Raw genomic sequence first — 16,059 nt, 5'->3', positions numbered from 1 at the left:
TGTGTGTGTGTGCGTGTGTGTGCGTGTGTGTGTGTGTGTGTGAGCGCGCGCGCGCGCACATGCGTGTGTGTCTGTGTGAATGTCAGTCATGTTACTTCAGCTGTAGGTTTGAGAGAACCACAGAGGGAAATGTGAAGCCACCGTGTAGACAACTCTACTGCGGTGGTCCCCTTTCTTCTCTCCACAACTTACCCCACACACACAAACACACACACACAACAGACCTTCAATCAGCACCCTACCCTGTCACTTTATCATTGCACGCATGCACGGCTATAGTTACACACATGTAAGCGGTGCAAAAATTATTAACTCGAGCAAATATGTCTTGCACCATATATTTTTGCTGAAATGAAATGTCCAACTGTTGGCAAGACTTGCCTCCATTCCTCAGTGATGACGAGGAGCCAGTGTTTAAAGAATCATTGTTCTCTCCTTGATATTTTTCCACCCTCTCTTCAACCGAGAAGGCATTTGAAGAGCTTTGAACAGAGTTTTTTTCTCACACTCTCACAGGTCTCACATTATGTGTAGCCTGGTAATGGACTGATATTATTAGCATTTTAAAGCCACATAAGAGTGCTTTTAAGGAGAGGAAGGCTGGCTTGAAGGCTGAGGGAGAGATCCAGCTGACAGGCACATGTTGGATAGGGAGCACAGGGAGACAGAACGTGCACACATCACAACCTGACATGTCACACGCTCACACACACACACACACCATGTCACACACTGCGCAACCCTCACTGCCTGTTGTTTTTGTGTGAGACATATTCAGTAACAGTATCAGTTTTGATTTTTGCTGCCACAATTACTTCATTCATGTTTCATGTATTTCTATTCTTGAAGTTTATGGAATGAAAACTAACAGTTCATTAACACTCACTACTTTGTCTTTCACTTCAAAAATCAACAAAATGTATAGTTTGTATATGTAGAGACACAGATGGAAGTAAGCTGAAACACACCAGAGTGTTTTCTGCCCTGTATCTTTAAACCCTAACAAATACTTTGATCTACTCGTGCTTTTTACCATGAATTAATTTTCCTTCTGCCCTTAATTAGTTCTTCTTCCTCTCCACCCAACCCTAACAGGCCCAGTTCAACTGCTCATTTAATGCCTGCTTTGTATTACTCCCCAGTCTATACATGATTCAGTCATCATGTGTCCCCACAACGCACTTCTCCTTTTCCCCTCCACCCACGTGCCAAGTCATCACACAGGATGTTGTTTCCTGTCTTTTCCTTACCTTGTTACCGTCTCTTTGCTCCTTCTCCTCACTCTCTCCCCTCTCCTCTGCCCTGTCCTCACTCCCTTGCTCTGCAAAATTCCCTCTCCTCTACTGTTGCTTTCAATCTTCCCCCTGTCTGTCCTCTAATCTCCCTCTTCTCTGCAGGATGTTGTTGAACATTTTCTACATCTGCCCTCTTCTGTTCCTCACCTCCCACTTCAGTTGGTCTCCTTGTTGCTCCCTCTCATCTGTCTCTCTCTGGTCAGCTCACAGGATGCTGCACAGCATTTCCTGCCACCAGGGCCACAGGAAAGAGGCTGAACACAGGCTCGTTTGATGTGCCATCTCCTCTAATTTTTTACACCTGGACTGTTTGCTATACAGATTTTCTGCTCAACAGAAGCACTACTTGTTCTCCTTCCTTCCTTTCTTCCTTCCTTCTTTCCTTCCTTGCTTGCCTCCTTCTTTGCTTCCTTCCTTCCCTGCTTCTTACACCATCCTTCATTAATTTTCTCAATCTCCCACTACAGCCTGTTGCTACACAAACTGCTTTTTTGTTCAATATGCTTTTAAGACCTGAGGGTGTATAAACTTCCATTCCACAGAGGCACAGGGGGCTGTCGTGTTCTCATCTCTCAGTTCCTTCTAATAAAACCAAGGCCCAGTCCCGTTGCCAGCTCAATGCAGACACTGCTGTAGCTCTGTTGTGCATGTTTTCCTTTTATTATTTTGTCCCTTTTTTCTATCCATTTCTTTCTCTTTGTTTTTTCCCATTAAAGGTTCTCAGTGCCTGCAGCTGTTTGGATGGTGGTCAGAAGTTTTGGCATTGTGTTGTTTGAATGCCATATTTTCACAGCACTGCCTGTTTAGAGTTGTGGTTTTGTCAGGAGCCTGGCCCACAGAGGCCACTTCCTCCTCACTGTTCTGGAGTCGCTGTACCAAAACACTGACTGGCAATGGGCAATGGAGGAGAGGGGAGAAAAAAAAGAGTAAGATATTCCGGGGGGGACTAAAAGATGAGTAGAAAGTTATTGTGGAGGGAAAGTTATTGTGGAGGGAATTATGTAGAGATGATGTATAGATAAGGTACAATAAAAGAAAGAATGGAGAGCAAGAAACAGTGGTGAGGTGCTGCAGCAGGAAACTATTGAGGGAGGTTATCTTCCCCAGAAACTCTCGTCTTAATAATTTCTCCATCATTATTTTTCATTGAGGTTTCTTTATGCTTTGAGCGCTGTTCCCTAATTACTACCATTCAATCTTTCCACTCATTCTGTGTCTCACAGCAGTTTCCTCTTTCCTCTCTGTCGCTTTCTATGACTTTCATCTCCCTCAGCATCTCTCTCCATTTTGTGGTTCTCACATTCTGCATGGTTCTTCCTCCTTATTGGAACAGGGTGCAGTGCCAGAAAACACGCCAAACAGCCAGACTCAGGCTGATTCCTAGAGAACAATGTCATTCCACATGTAAAGTGTGACAGGCTCCAGATGAGGCTGATTGAAAGCAGCTTTTATTCCAGTTCTCGCCTGATGAAGCTCTCTGATATGCAGCCATTTCAGCAACCTGTTAGATGGTTATAGGGGATTCCAATTACACCTAGCCTCTTTTCATGTGACATTTCTGCCTGTCGCTAATCTTTGCGGTCAACTTCTTTCCAGTTCTTTCTCAGTATATTTCCATACAGGAAGTGAGGAGGACATAAATTGTATCATTTGACTTGCAATTAAAGCAGTGGAACTGGTGTGATGACATGCAAACTATATTGATGACACAGCTTGATACACCAGAGTTGTAACAGCCACAGTGATCTTTGGTAGTGATTTGTGTTTATGTGTTTTGTGGAATCAGAGGGTTTACTTGCTTCTCTGCTGTACATTGTTATTTCTGTCATAGGTGCTTTGGTGGCAGCCCCATCATTTTCACATATCAGTGAGCATTTATCTGCTTTAGATACATGGCCCCTCTGGAGAGAAGTAACCCAGACAAATCTTTTTGACACATCACAGTAGTAAAAGCACAGATGTAAATAATGAAATGAATGATGACTTACTGTCGCACTGTCATTGTTTATTGGGATACTAACAGAAAGGACAGAAAGGATCGTTAATGTTATCAGTGGCACTTTACTACTACGACAAGTCAAAATGTTTGCTTTGAAAAAGTTTCTACTTAACTCATTTACCTTCAGTTTACATGATCTGGACTCTGAGCTAAATTGAATCAATCTCACTCTGCAATATTAACCTCCCTCTTAACACTTCACGTCTGTGCTACATTTACATTTCCTTTCCTGTTGCTTTTAAATGTAGTTAGAGTATTTTCTTTACGTTCCTCTCCTATCCCATGTCTTTACCTTTTCTCTGTTCTTCCCACCCTCTCCCTCCCCAAATCAACAACATCACTAGTTGAATAAGATAAGCACAGAGAGTTCACTCCCCCATGTGCTTTCCTCAGATAGAGGGGAAAAAGGGGGAAATCTCTCATACAGAAATGTCACTCTGTATAAACACACTCAGCGGTGTGGATGAATGCAAGATCCGCTTCAGAATTATAAACACTGGCTCCGCAGCCGTTCACAGAGGAGGAAGAATTAGCTGATGTAGGAAGCATGTGTGCCCCAGATTATTGTAATTATTTTATGCTGTTTTTCCTTGCTGACATAAAAGCATTTGGACACTATCTCATGAGAAAGTGGTTGTAGTCCTGTAGTCTTGGGCAGCACCAGGGGTTTCTAATCTGCTCTCATATTCGCAAAGTCCAACCTGTCTCTCCTTAAAGCTTGTGATTTAGACATAAGTTTTTAATTCCATTATGTGGGAGCTTCCAGCAGCAAGTCATTGTATTGTATTTTGTTTCGTTCTGCCTTTTGTTTGCTGGAAGGAAATTTGAATTAGAACAAAATGTTGTTTAAGGTCAAGGCAAACGTCAACAAGAAGGACCTACTGTTTTAGCTATCTGATTACATGTTTGTTCAGCCTGTCTGCTAAACCTGTAGCATACATTAACCTAATCAAATATGGCCATCATTTGCCTGACTTTGTTTAGGAAAATTGTCATTCTTTATCCAAAGAAGGTTGAGGCCTTGATATATAATTTCGTTGTTTTAAACATTTGTCAGAATTCAATAATTGCTGTAAACAATGTGTAATCAACTTCAAAGTGCTCTGCCAAAGCCCCTCATTTCACAGATAAAAATGAACATCTTCAAAAATATACACAACGCGTCCGTATGTACGCTAATGTGAACCAGCTTGGCAACACTGAACCGCTTAATCAATATCAAGTGGAAAAAACAGTAGTGGTTCTTGCTGTTGGATCCATAAAGTGAGCCTAATTTTACAGCTCCATAAAACACCCTCCTTGCCAGAGCATGAATTGAACAATTTATGTGCAGAAGTAAATCACAAGGAATGCTCTGAAGACTGTAACCATCTTGGTTTCAGACTCGTATCATAGAGTGGATGTATGTTGAATGTGCCTGTGCGTGTGAGCATTATGTTTTAATGCATTTAGAGTTGCACCACAGATTTTTTTGTAGTTACGTTCGTTTTATGCCTGTTATATGATCTGGGAATGATGAGAGGAATATGCACCATGACTATATTTTCTGACAGTCTGGATAATGTGTCTAATGCAACATGTGAGGGGCAGCTGTACAAGTATTGCTCTTGCTGTATCATCAGTTATCATCAATCTACTTGAGACTGCATCAGCTGGTTTTGGTCCTGGGTGATTCTGACTCCCTTATGTTTCAATAGTAGTTTGGTTCACTCCAGGCTGTGTCAGTCACCAGTGAACACACCGAGCGCCTTGCCAGATACCATGGTCAGGGTTTAGATTTGAAATCTTCCTCCAACAAAAGGATTATTTTCCTTTAATTAGTGTAAAAGTAGCATTGAGGTATGTGTCTGTTCTACTTAGGCTTGATGAAAATGACTGCACGAGGGCAAGCCAGATCCTTGACCTCCCGTGCCATGTTCCTTACTGCAACCAGTTATGAATAATCTATTCCATGCATGTGTTTAGCGATTAATTAAAGATAAGGCCTCTCAAATTAAAATGGCGATGAGATTACATCATTGTGAAATTGCTTGGTGGGGACACAAATCTGGTTTCAATCTGAAGTCTGAGGAAGTCAGCGAGGCATTCCCTTCACACCTCTACATCAGGGACTTACTGCTAAAACGCTGCCTGACATGTTTTATAAAAGCAGCATTATGTCCATTTTCACAGCAGGGAGGAAGCATTTCAAATCTGTTAGTGCTAACAGAGGAAGTGATTTCACAAGCACTGGCCCATTCGGTTTCATGGGAAAAATGGTAGCTTTGTCCTGCGGTGACGCTCACACACGCACACATACAGATGACTCGTAGTAATTCTCAGCAGCAACTTCAAGTGCGTATGTTGTCGAAGAAGATCTAAGACAGACGGATGCGCACACACACACACAAACCTGTCAGCGATTTTCAGCAGCAGCCACAACTTCAGTTGTTCACAAATGAGGATCCAAGGAGCCTTTTTGAGCGGATCCATTACAGATGTACCTACTGTATGAAGGAATCCAGTGAGAAGCTAGTGCCCTTAAAAAGCCAGAGAATTACTGTCCCTGTTACTCAAGAATGTTCCATGCTTAGAGCAACATGCAAGCAGAAGCAGGAGAAGAGCACAGTTAAAGCTAAACAGACCAGGCAAAGTGTGCGTGTGTGTGTGTGAGTGTGTATGCATATTTAAGGCTAAGAAGAACAGAAGCAGTGGGGATGAAGACGACATCTGTGCCATTAGTTTGATGCAGAGTACTTCAGACTGAATTTTAAGTTGTGAGTTGTATCAACAGCCTGACTGTACAGCCAAGGATATGTGATATTATATGACTGTAAAAATACTTTTTGATATAATGTGTTAATAAATGAGTCAGTATCCATCGTGTGGTTATAGCAAACTGTATGTTTGTACTGCACAGTGAATCATGGAGTATGATGAAGGATTAGCAGTTTAATTTGTATAGTCACTGGCATGTGTGAATTCCATGAAATGTACCAGTTGAAGCCAAAGGAAATATCTGTACAATCTTCACATATGGCTTCTCTGCAACAATGATGCAAGAATCAGATTCTGAATTAGCATGATGAGCCTGTAAATTACACCGGCCAGACTGACATCTTTAACAGGCCATCATGGCGAGCACATGTTAGCCAGTCTCTACAGAGCAACGCCTCTAACACCGACCATGTTTATAACAATATAACTTTTCTGACATGTAAACTGCATGGGAGATAAATGACTCTTGTAATTAAGATATGTTGAACTCAACGTACAAACACTGACTTTTGGTGTACACCATGTCATTGTAAACAGAGGGGCTTCTTCTGTGGTACTTTCTCTCAGCTTTTTACTATCATGTACCTCTGTCATGAGGGTGGTATGAGCTCGAGCGAAGCCCTACTTGTATTGTATATACAAGTAATAGTTTCCTCCTAAGATCTTATGTAAATACGATATAATTGGTCGAGTATGAGTGTCTTAAAGTGCAATCAGCCTAATGAATAACAGGCTTCTGTTGGGAGCAGCAGTGGAGATGAGTAATGCTGTTGGGCTTAAAAAGAATAGATGATTGAGTTTTTGTCATGGGAATTTGTAAGTACATCAAAGCCGGGACACAACGCAGGAAAGTGGCAATTTCTGTTTATTGTGTATTGTCCCAGTGAGGAAAGAAAAAAGAACCATAGATAGGAATTGTTGTAGTTGGCTTAAACACCCACAAGTAAGTCCCTTGTTATTGCCAAGTGACACATTTAGAGCATTGTTACAAGTTTGTTGTCTTGGATATTTTGTTGTTTTTGTGAGTGTGTTTGACTTCTGTTGAAAAAGCTCCAGTCATCAAAAATCATTTTAGGTGCAGCAGCATAAAAATCCTTGAGTGACTGGGTCTTATTCTGCTGACTCGCCTTGTTCCACAACATCATTTTCCCTTCTCACTCCAAGGGCTGCTCAGCATTCTAATTCAGAGCCTTAATTACTGTAATTGGTAGATGCAAATTAACAGCAATTGGACTTGACTAGGGTCATAAATCCACATCTCAGAAGTTGCCGAATTTCTGGCAATTCAGAGCCGACCACCGTAGACAGGGGTGCTTAACTTACAAAGTAATTGCAAGTTTCATGAATCATAATGCTTATGAATTCCCCCGCGGCACACACACAGGCCCAGTGGGACTCCGCTGTAATCCACTGGGAGTCGTGGTAAACTGATTGAGAAGCCACTGTGCAGCTTTGGCCTCTCCTCAACAGAATACCACGGAGGAGTTGCTGGGTGCTAATGGTGTTTGGTTAATAACATTTGGAGCCACACAGAAAGAAATCAAAACCTCAATTGAACACTTTCTTTTTTAGAATTTATAGATGACAGAAACTATTTATGCTGTTTTCACAAAAACCCTCTGCCTCTTGGATGTTACTTTAGTGTTTGAAAAAGTAGTTTAAAAGAAATGAAATGACACAGCAAGACGTGCACCGTTAGTGTTTCACGTAGCGTGTGTTCTTTCAGTTCAGATATACATTAGCTGGGGCCTGCTCAAAACAAAGAACTTGGAACACTCATGAAATATAGCACATCTGTGTAGAAACCTAATTTAGCTTGACTCGGCTGAATTAAGTCTGAGATCTCAATGAAATTTCTACTCAGTATATGTTCAACCAGGAGAGCTTAAGCAGAGGGCCTCATCTCTCTTACACACACATATACATGCACATGCACACACACACACACACACACACACACACACATTTACATACACCCCTGCCTCTGTTGAACGTGTAACCAGACATATATTGTATGTGATTGTTGAGGAAATGAAGTGAAAAACAGGTCTGGGGTTGCGGGTTCAGGTTGCGGGTTTCAGAGTGACGAGATCCAGAAGCCAGCGGCGCTTGGTATTACCCCGGTGCTTCCTGCCCCACTGGCCTGGATGGGGAGGGTGTGTATGGTGGTTGAGAGAGGGAGGTGGGAGGCCATTGAAAGCCAAGAGCCATGATACACCCTGCCCCACAGGATCCCCTCGCTAGAGGCTTTAACACAGCCCACAGCTCCCACACTCCTACCATCAAGCCATGAACCTCAACCAGATCCCCTTGTGGTTTATTTTACAACCTTGAACCACTGTTGGCCTTCAAAACCTCAGCATGGTAATCAGGCTCTCCCAAGATTCCACTTTCGCTCTTTTTCAACAAATGTCTTTACTTATTTACCCACTGGCTCTGTTCAGTATGATTTTGTATCCGTGTAACACTCTAACATTATATTTCACTGTAGTTTTTTGCAGTTCCTTCTCTCTTATCGTGCAAGTTCTATACTCCAAATCTGGATGTTATTTCAAAGTTATGTGCAGCATCAAAGTAAATCCCTCTCTGGTTACACCTAATACCACCATGGCATGGAGGAACAGTGTGTCTGCATGAGCTTATTTGTTGTTTATCAGTGTATACATGTACTACATTAGCTAATGTGTGTGTTAACTGATGTGTTATGCATGTGCCCAGAAGGTTCTTCCTCGAATCCTGTTACCACTTCAGCAAACAATCCCGAATCTGCAGCACGTTAAACACGCAGTCTTCCCACACGTCTACCTAATAGCACAAATCATGACTGATGCTCTGCCCAGCACACGCATAGGCCCAAAGAATGCTAAACAGAAGAACATAACTTGCAATTAATTGCCCATTTGTAAATTTGTCTGCATATCTTCCAGAGGAATTTGGAACATCATTATTTTTTTCTCAGTGATGAAGTACCAGTAAATCGCTCTTTCCAAGTCCTGCATTCTAGATACATAGCACTGCCATGTCTTCACTATTTTGTCTGCTGTTTCCCACTGGAGGGCTTGAATTAGATGGAGGCTTTGACTTTGAGCCATAATAATGTTGGATGGGAGCCCTCATATTTCAGCTCTGATGCGAAATCGGCCCAGTGGCTTTTCAGAGTCAAATTGGATTTAAATTGTGTCAGAAGAGGGAGAAATGTTTTTTAAAATAATAGCCATGAATGCCATGAAACAGAGCGTTCTTACTGCAGAGCTTTTGATCCATTTTTATAAATAGCAGAATTTCGTCGTAAAAAATAATGTTTCTGTGGTCTTTTCCTGCAATTAAAATAAGGTTGGCTCGGGAACAAGGGCAAAACTAAGTACTTGTGTTTGAGGAAAATTTCTCTCCCCCTCCGAACCCCCATCCAAGCCCCCTCCCCTTCCACCAACACCACCGCCTAGCGTTCCTCAGCTGCGAAAGCATGTCATGTACCATGTCACCACATGGTACTGGCAGGCAGATGTCTGATAATGGCAGACCCAGAGACCCAGCAGAAGGGTGTGTTCCACCTGCCTTGCTCCGTATGTTTTCAGTTCATCCGTGCATATGTCGGGCAGAGTGAGTGCCATGCTTTCCCGAGGCGTTCCCTGAGTCCTCTCGGCCAAGCAGTGTGGTCTTTACATGACCGATCAGATACGTCAAACCACCACTGTTTTCCCCCCACATGTACAACAAGAAAATCTGGCTTCAATTATTATTGCACCCCAAGGGGAACTTCCAAAATTCCTCCCTTCCTCATTTGTCAGAAATGAAGCTCTCGTTTCCTGTGATTGGCTGAAATATGTCTTTTGATATTAAATCACACTGGTTTCCACTGGCTGCATGACCAAGACAAATGTTTATCATATTTATTTATGTCATTGGAGATGACCCTGCAGCTCAGCAATGCAGAGTTTTGGCTGCAGACTCCCATGTTATGTTGATTATGAGTAAGAGAGTCTCCTAAATAAGCTGAAGTTAAGAGATAATTTGGAAAGCATATGAGGTAACTGTGGTTTGTTTAATGTGAAAAATACAGTTTGGGGTTGGGGAGGGTGATGGAGGTACTGTTACAAAAGCCCTAATGAATCTAGACTGACACATCCCACCCAAATCTTACAGGGCTCTTGGTTTGATTTATATTATACTCTGTTGATAAATGTGGTTCCAAATGTTGATTAAGGATCTGTTTCACTTGTTTGTATGTCAACAAATCCAGCTAAATCCAGTTATGCACCTCTGATCTCCCATTGCCATTGTTTTTGTACTTGGTGCTTATTGTCATAACATCACGCTCTGGTAGAGGCCTTTGCAGTGTGGCTAAGGAGGGGAAATGCTATATGAAAATTGCCATTGACGTTGCCGAAACAAATAAAACTACTCATGCAGCCACTACATCTGTAGCCATTTTAAGCCCTTATTTATACCATTTAAGCTCTCATTTGAATTCACCAGCACAAATAAACATATCATAACGAACCAAAAGCCCTGATGTCATATGCAGATGTTGAATTTTGATTATTCCTGTTGCCTCGTGAATTCGTCAGGATCTTGTCTCTCAAAGGCAAAATAGATGACATCATTTTTTCTTGGCGCTGATGGGACAGTTTTACTCACTTGACTGTAGCAGTTCAGAGACCGTGCTGCCCACTCCTGACATATCTCTACATCTCTTCTACCATATTACAGTTTGTGTATACTGTAGAAGTCCTGTGTTTCTGTAGACAGAAATAGAAAAAAAGAGGCAGTAAGATCCCCACTCTCCAGACCACTGTGGCATCAAGCCAGGGGGTTAGGCAATGTTTACTGCTAATGATAAGCTGGCATGAATCAGAACTTTATAAAAGGCAAATTATTTCACCTGAGGCCTGTGGGGTTATTTATCTGAGGTCTGGTTGTACAAGTACCACAGACTTTGATTCAGTCATAAATCATGTTGTAAGAAACTTGTGCTACTAAACCACTGAGCAGGCAAAGGGAAGAAAGAAGTCAGTAGTGGTTAGGGCCTACTGCCAGAACCTCTTTACTGGCTCAGTATAACAGACTACCTGGTCTATTCCCGGGGTCATGTGCTTCATTGTAATTGACTGTATAAAGTACAGCCTGATCCAATGTGACCCCTGCAACACTAAATAAAACCAATTCATGTTTTATACGTTTAGGTTACTTGGACTTAGACACCTGCTTGTTGAATGTGGCTGCACTACCCCCTCAAATATGTTGTCAACATGATACACTTTCTCAAAGATCTAAGTCTCAGCCTGACCCGGACTCTCTCTAGAATTATAAGCACACTGCATGATTTATAAAGTGACTCTACCAAATAGCTTTTTCCCTCTCTTCCCTCCAGACGTGCACTGAACCTTGGCATCCTGCGTGACCCAGGTTCAGAGGTGGAGGACCGTCAGTACCAGGTCGACCTTCAGTCCATCACCATTGGAACAGCTCAGTGGGAGCAACTCAAGCCAGAGAAGGAAGGGATCAAAGGAGGCGTATCAGCAGAGAGTGAGAGGAACTCTCAGAACCCAGCCCTGGAGTGGAACATGGCCAGCAGGTCAGGAGTCACTTCAGTATTTGTATGTTTATTCTGAGGGGATGATACATTCGTTCATGTTGTAATACCAATGCTAGTCTCTTTTCTAAGATGTTTTCACTCTTCTATAGTGTCTCAGCAGCTTCTTAACCCCTTAGGTCATCACTTGTAAAGAGTTTTTCAGACGTTTTGCAAATAATGCTGTTATGTGTAAAGTCTGTTAGAATCATCGATAACCAATCCCATCCCAAGCAGCTACACGGGTCAACTGCATGTTAACTAAATGGTTGTGAGCAAAACAAGGCAGAACAAAATATTGCTTGATTATTTTATTAATATTCATGTTGTGGGAAGAGAGAACGCCACTGGGATGCCCATGTTGCTCTGTATCTGCCTTATGCTTTAAGCAGTCACTTGTTTGCTAATCTGTTAGCCATTCGACTTTCATGATCAGATCATGTTGGTTAGTTGATCCACCACTTCAATCCAGAATGAAATATCTCAGCATATATTGGATGGATTGCTTTGACATTTTACAGACAGAAATGGTTCCCAGCAGATGAATACTTTGGTGATCTTCTGCTCCAACGCCACCAGCAGGTCAGATATTTTTCCTATACTGGAGAATATCTCAACATCAGCAAAACAGATTGGCACAAAATTTTGTACAGCAATATGCAAAACACACAAGCACAGACATTTATGGTTCCCAGTCAATGTAACCTAATGACTAACGACTATGAATAAAGCAAGTGTGTGGCTGTTGTATTATTTTTTTAATTGGCACTGGACAACAGTGGAGTTTTATAAACTTGAATCTCACTGCTGCTAGATTAAATCATTACACCACTTGTCAGGTGCTGTGTGTGTGATCTGCTGTGAATGTCCCATAATTTATCTCATCAGTCTTAATGTGGGAGCAGCATGCAGTTATCATGGAGCCTCCATGCGCAGTCATAATTACAAACCCTGTCATTTTTTTATAGACTCGGGAGCTAAAACAAGCATGAGTGTAACAGCCTGTTTGGCCCCACATCCTTTTTTTCCACTCATGTTTTGAGAGGGAACAGGCCCAAAACTCACAGAATCACAGGCAAAGAGTCCAGATTTGTTCCCTGTCAACTAAAAATAAGCCTTGTGGAAGAATGCAGTACAAAGTCAACATGGGTCTGATTGAGACTGAGAGCTCTCAGGTCATCAGGGCTTGGAGAGAGGCTGGCTTAGATACTCACACCTTTCACACACACACACAGGGACAAACTCAAGCACCAGCATTCAAACCCTCATTCATATTCATCATGAACACAATTTTCTCAATACACCCACACCCACACAAACACACACACATGTGTGCAGAGAGAGAGAGAGGGACTATGATAGTGTTTGGAGCCCTGCCAGGAAAACACAGACTGCTGCTGTTGCTGGTGGTACTAAAGCTGAGCCCTCAGCTCTCAGACTGCAAAAAGATCCTTTATTGTGACAACCACTCAAGATTTATTTAAGGGAGACATTCTTACAGTTTCTTCTTCCTGTTTGGGGTCTAGCCACTGTATGGTTTTTAATAAAGGCAAAAAATACCCAAAAAACACCCAAAAATATCAGTTTGGTAACCTCTTCTTGGTCAAGAAAATGTGTTGTTAAAAAGTAAAACATTGGGAAGAATTTAATGGCAGAAATTGGATGTGCTTGAATGCAAAAGAAACAATATTCACCTGTCTGTACGGCCACGAAATATCAGGTCGTGCCTGACACATTCCTGCTGCAGGGGATAAACAGATGCTCTTTGGAGGAAATTCCTTAAGAGAAAATAACAGCTCTTTCTTTTCCTCATACAATTGTAGTTGCAAATGACAGAAATCCACCAAGTGCAGAGCTTGTTAGAAAACACTGTTTTTCCATGAAGACATCTGTCAGAGTTTTGTCAAAAGCTCGGGGCCACACAAAATCCCATGGAGGCGGCCGCCCAGTAATTATGTATGCAGGAGAAACCCTGCAGTAATAAGAAATTCTTAAATCGTAGTATTCATATCTCATATTATGCTTTCAATCAAAATGACTCAGAATGAACAAGCGAATGGACCTTTGGTGTTTGACATTTCAAAAAGACAAAGGAGTAGTATCTCCAACCATTAGACCACCCTGATTTCTTTTTTCTCCCACTGCTTCCATTTTTCCCAAAGTCCTCACTTGTTTCTCTCCGACCGTCGCAGCCAGGGTCTGTTGTTAAACAGCCCTTTTAAGTAGCTGATTTGGACCAATGTTAGAGTCTTACGCTCTTACTACTGAGTCTGATGAGCTCATGTGAGCAAAAGACTACTAGGGCTTAAACCACTTACATTTTTTCTTTCTTACTCTTAATATATCTCTGTCGATGAAAACACGGCTGCCTGGGCCTGATGCCAAGGCCAGATTCTGTGAAAGGGCAATGAGGTGAGATTCTGGGCTCACACTCTGGACTCCAGAAGATGCTGAATGCCTTTTGAGAAGACTCAACTTTCTTTGGATATACAATAGCTATAGTATGTCTGGATTTCTATTCAGAACTTGATTATAAGATGACCTAACATGAAGCTTAACAGTTACTTTTGTACTCAAAGGATTTACACACAGTATATTATATTGTAAAGGTCACTTTCACAGTGACTTTTTGCCAGTGAAGAACATTGTAGTAATTAATCATCCAATAATCTGAAGGTTTTGGCTGCGGACAGCATCTAAATTTGTCTGTTGAAAAATGTCCAAACACGGAATTCTCATTTCACTCCAACATCTCTGTTTTACTATTTACTCTCATCTCTTCTCATTTTCACATCCAAATCATTAAGATTCACACATTAAGCAGTTGTGTCTCTGTGTGGTCACGCTGCGAAGGTCAAAGTTGCTGTTGTTGTTGAAGTTTGTGAATTTCACTCTAACCCTCACTCTTAGCTTCCAAACAAATCATTGAAGGTGGCTGTGGTTGCCTCCTCATTCCCCTCTCTCCTTGCCGTGGCAGGAACAGCACTGGAGGCTCTGTTGGAAAATGGGCTTTGCTGTACTACTGTGTGCTGCACTGTATACCCCAGCCTCAGTCACCACCCAAACTAGTCATAACTGAACATGTGATTTAGAATGTTCCAACACACCGAGGAAAGGAGAGTCAAGTTCACAGCTTTACTTGTCCGCTGCAATCACCAGCAGAAATACACCACCTTGGTTGTAATTAGTTTTGACACGCACCACTTCCAAAGTTCACACCTTTTCCTCATTCCTTACATTGATACCCCCCACCCCCCTGTCCGACTTTGGATTCGTGGCATGTTCACGCTGCAGTTTTTTGGGTTCAGTTCCAGTAGTTGCGGATCTGTAGTGGCCTCAGTTGGCTTCCTGAGGTTTTGCGAGGAAATTCCAGCACCATGGATCCACTGACAGGATCTGTCCTCGTCACAGTGTGTAGTTGCCGGCTAGGAAAGACCTTGTGTCAGGGAGCTGTGAACTCTCTGTATCCCCTCTTGTCAGCCACCCTGTGCAGGCCTCTCTCTTTTTGTCCATGCCACTGATATCTCCACTCACTGTTCACACAGAAAATCATTCTTTCCATCTTTTGTTGTTTGCACCACACCCATTCAAAGGTGCACACACACACACAGGCGCACACTGGCTGCAGCCCAGTCAGAGGCCCCCATATTGCTGGTAAACCGAGACTCACACCTCCTAGCCTTGCTGGTGAATGATAGCACCTGTCCGCTGCAACGAGACACTCGTTGTTTCAATCCCTGTCTGAGGGGAGATTACCCAACACCAATTGGCCTCACAGATCATTTGACCTCCGAATTAGGCCTCCCTGAAACTCTCTATGTAAAGAAATGTGTCAGAAATAATCCCTTAAGGGCACTGGTAATGCACATTTGTGTAGCAGAAGTGAATATGATATTGGTTCTGGTTAAGTACTGTACTCTAGGCCACCTAGAAACAGGGCTTTTTATAATCCTGGCCAACTATAAATATTGGAAGCCGTACCCCTTGATTGTTTTAATAGCAGCAGATGTGGCAATTAACACCACCTTATAAAGCCCACTTGTATATTTGTTTTACTGCTAACAAATGTTCCCACAAATATGACTTGATTGTGGGAATGAACATTAGTGAAATGGAGAGAGTTGATGTGAGAAGGTCTCAGTTTGATCTTGTGTATACAATTTAGGGGTGTTCCCAATTGAAACTTGTCAAATAACGTCTCACTCTGTCTCTAAAACTATATTCAAGTGCCCAGCTAAAATCTGTTAGAGTAGAAATAAAATAAAATAAAAAAAAACAGAAATATTTCACAGTTCGGACCTGCAGGAGAAAACCAATTTTGAAGTCTATTTTGAGTTGCACTTGTCATCCTACTTGTTTGAATTTGAAAAGCCAGAACAAGTTTGAAATGTGTGTCTGTCTGTCAACGAAGGGCATAACAATAGCTCAGTTGTGAA

At 42.1% G+C, this 16,059-nt stretch overlaps 1 protein-coding gene across 3 annotated transcripts in view; it reads left to right on the top strand.

The window, feature by feature from the left end:
* vps13b (vacuolar protein sorting 13 homolog B) overlaps positions 1-16,059 on the top strand; it is a 322,674-nt gene that overhangs the window by 199,854 nt on the left and 106,761 nt on the right. For all 3 annotated transcript variants that reach the window (XM_087177216.1, XM_087177217.1, XM_023418652.2), the window contains exon 32: positions 11,423-11,626. In XM_087177216.1, the coding sequence (XP_087033342.1) occupies positions 11,423-11,626 (204 nt within the window). The remainder of the gene's footprint in view (positions 1-11,422; positions 11,627-16,059) is intronic.

Source organism: Seriola lalandi, unplaced genomic scaffold, assembly GCF_002814215.2.
Source record: "Seriola lalandi dorsalis isolate HSWRI2012SDOR001 ecotype SW California unplaced genomic scaffold, Sedor1 jcf7180002054583, whole genome shotgun sequence".
In the NCBI taxonomy this organism is placed as follows: Eukaryota; Metazoa; Chordata; class Actinopteri; order Carangiformes; family Carangidae; genus Seriola; species Seriola lalandi.
Note: the sequence above shows the minus strand (reverse complement) of the source record. Positions and strands in the feature narration are given on the sequence as shown.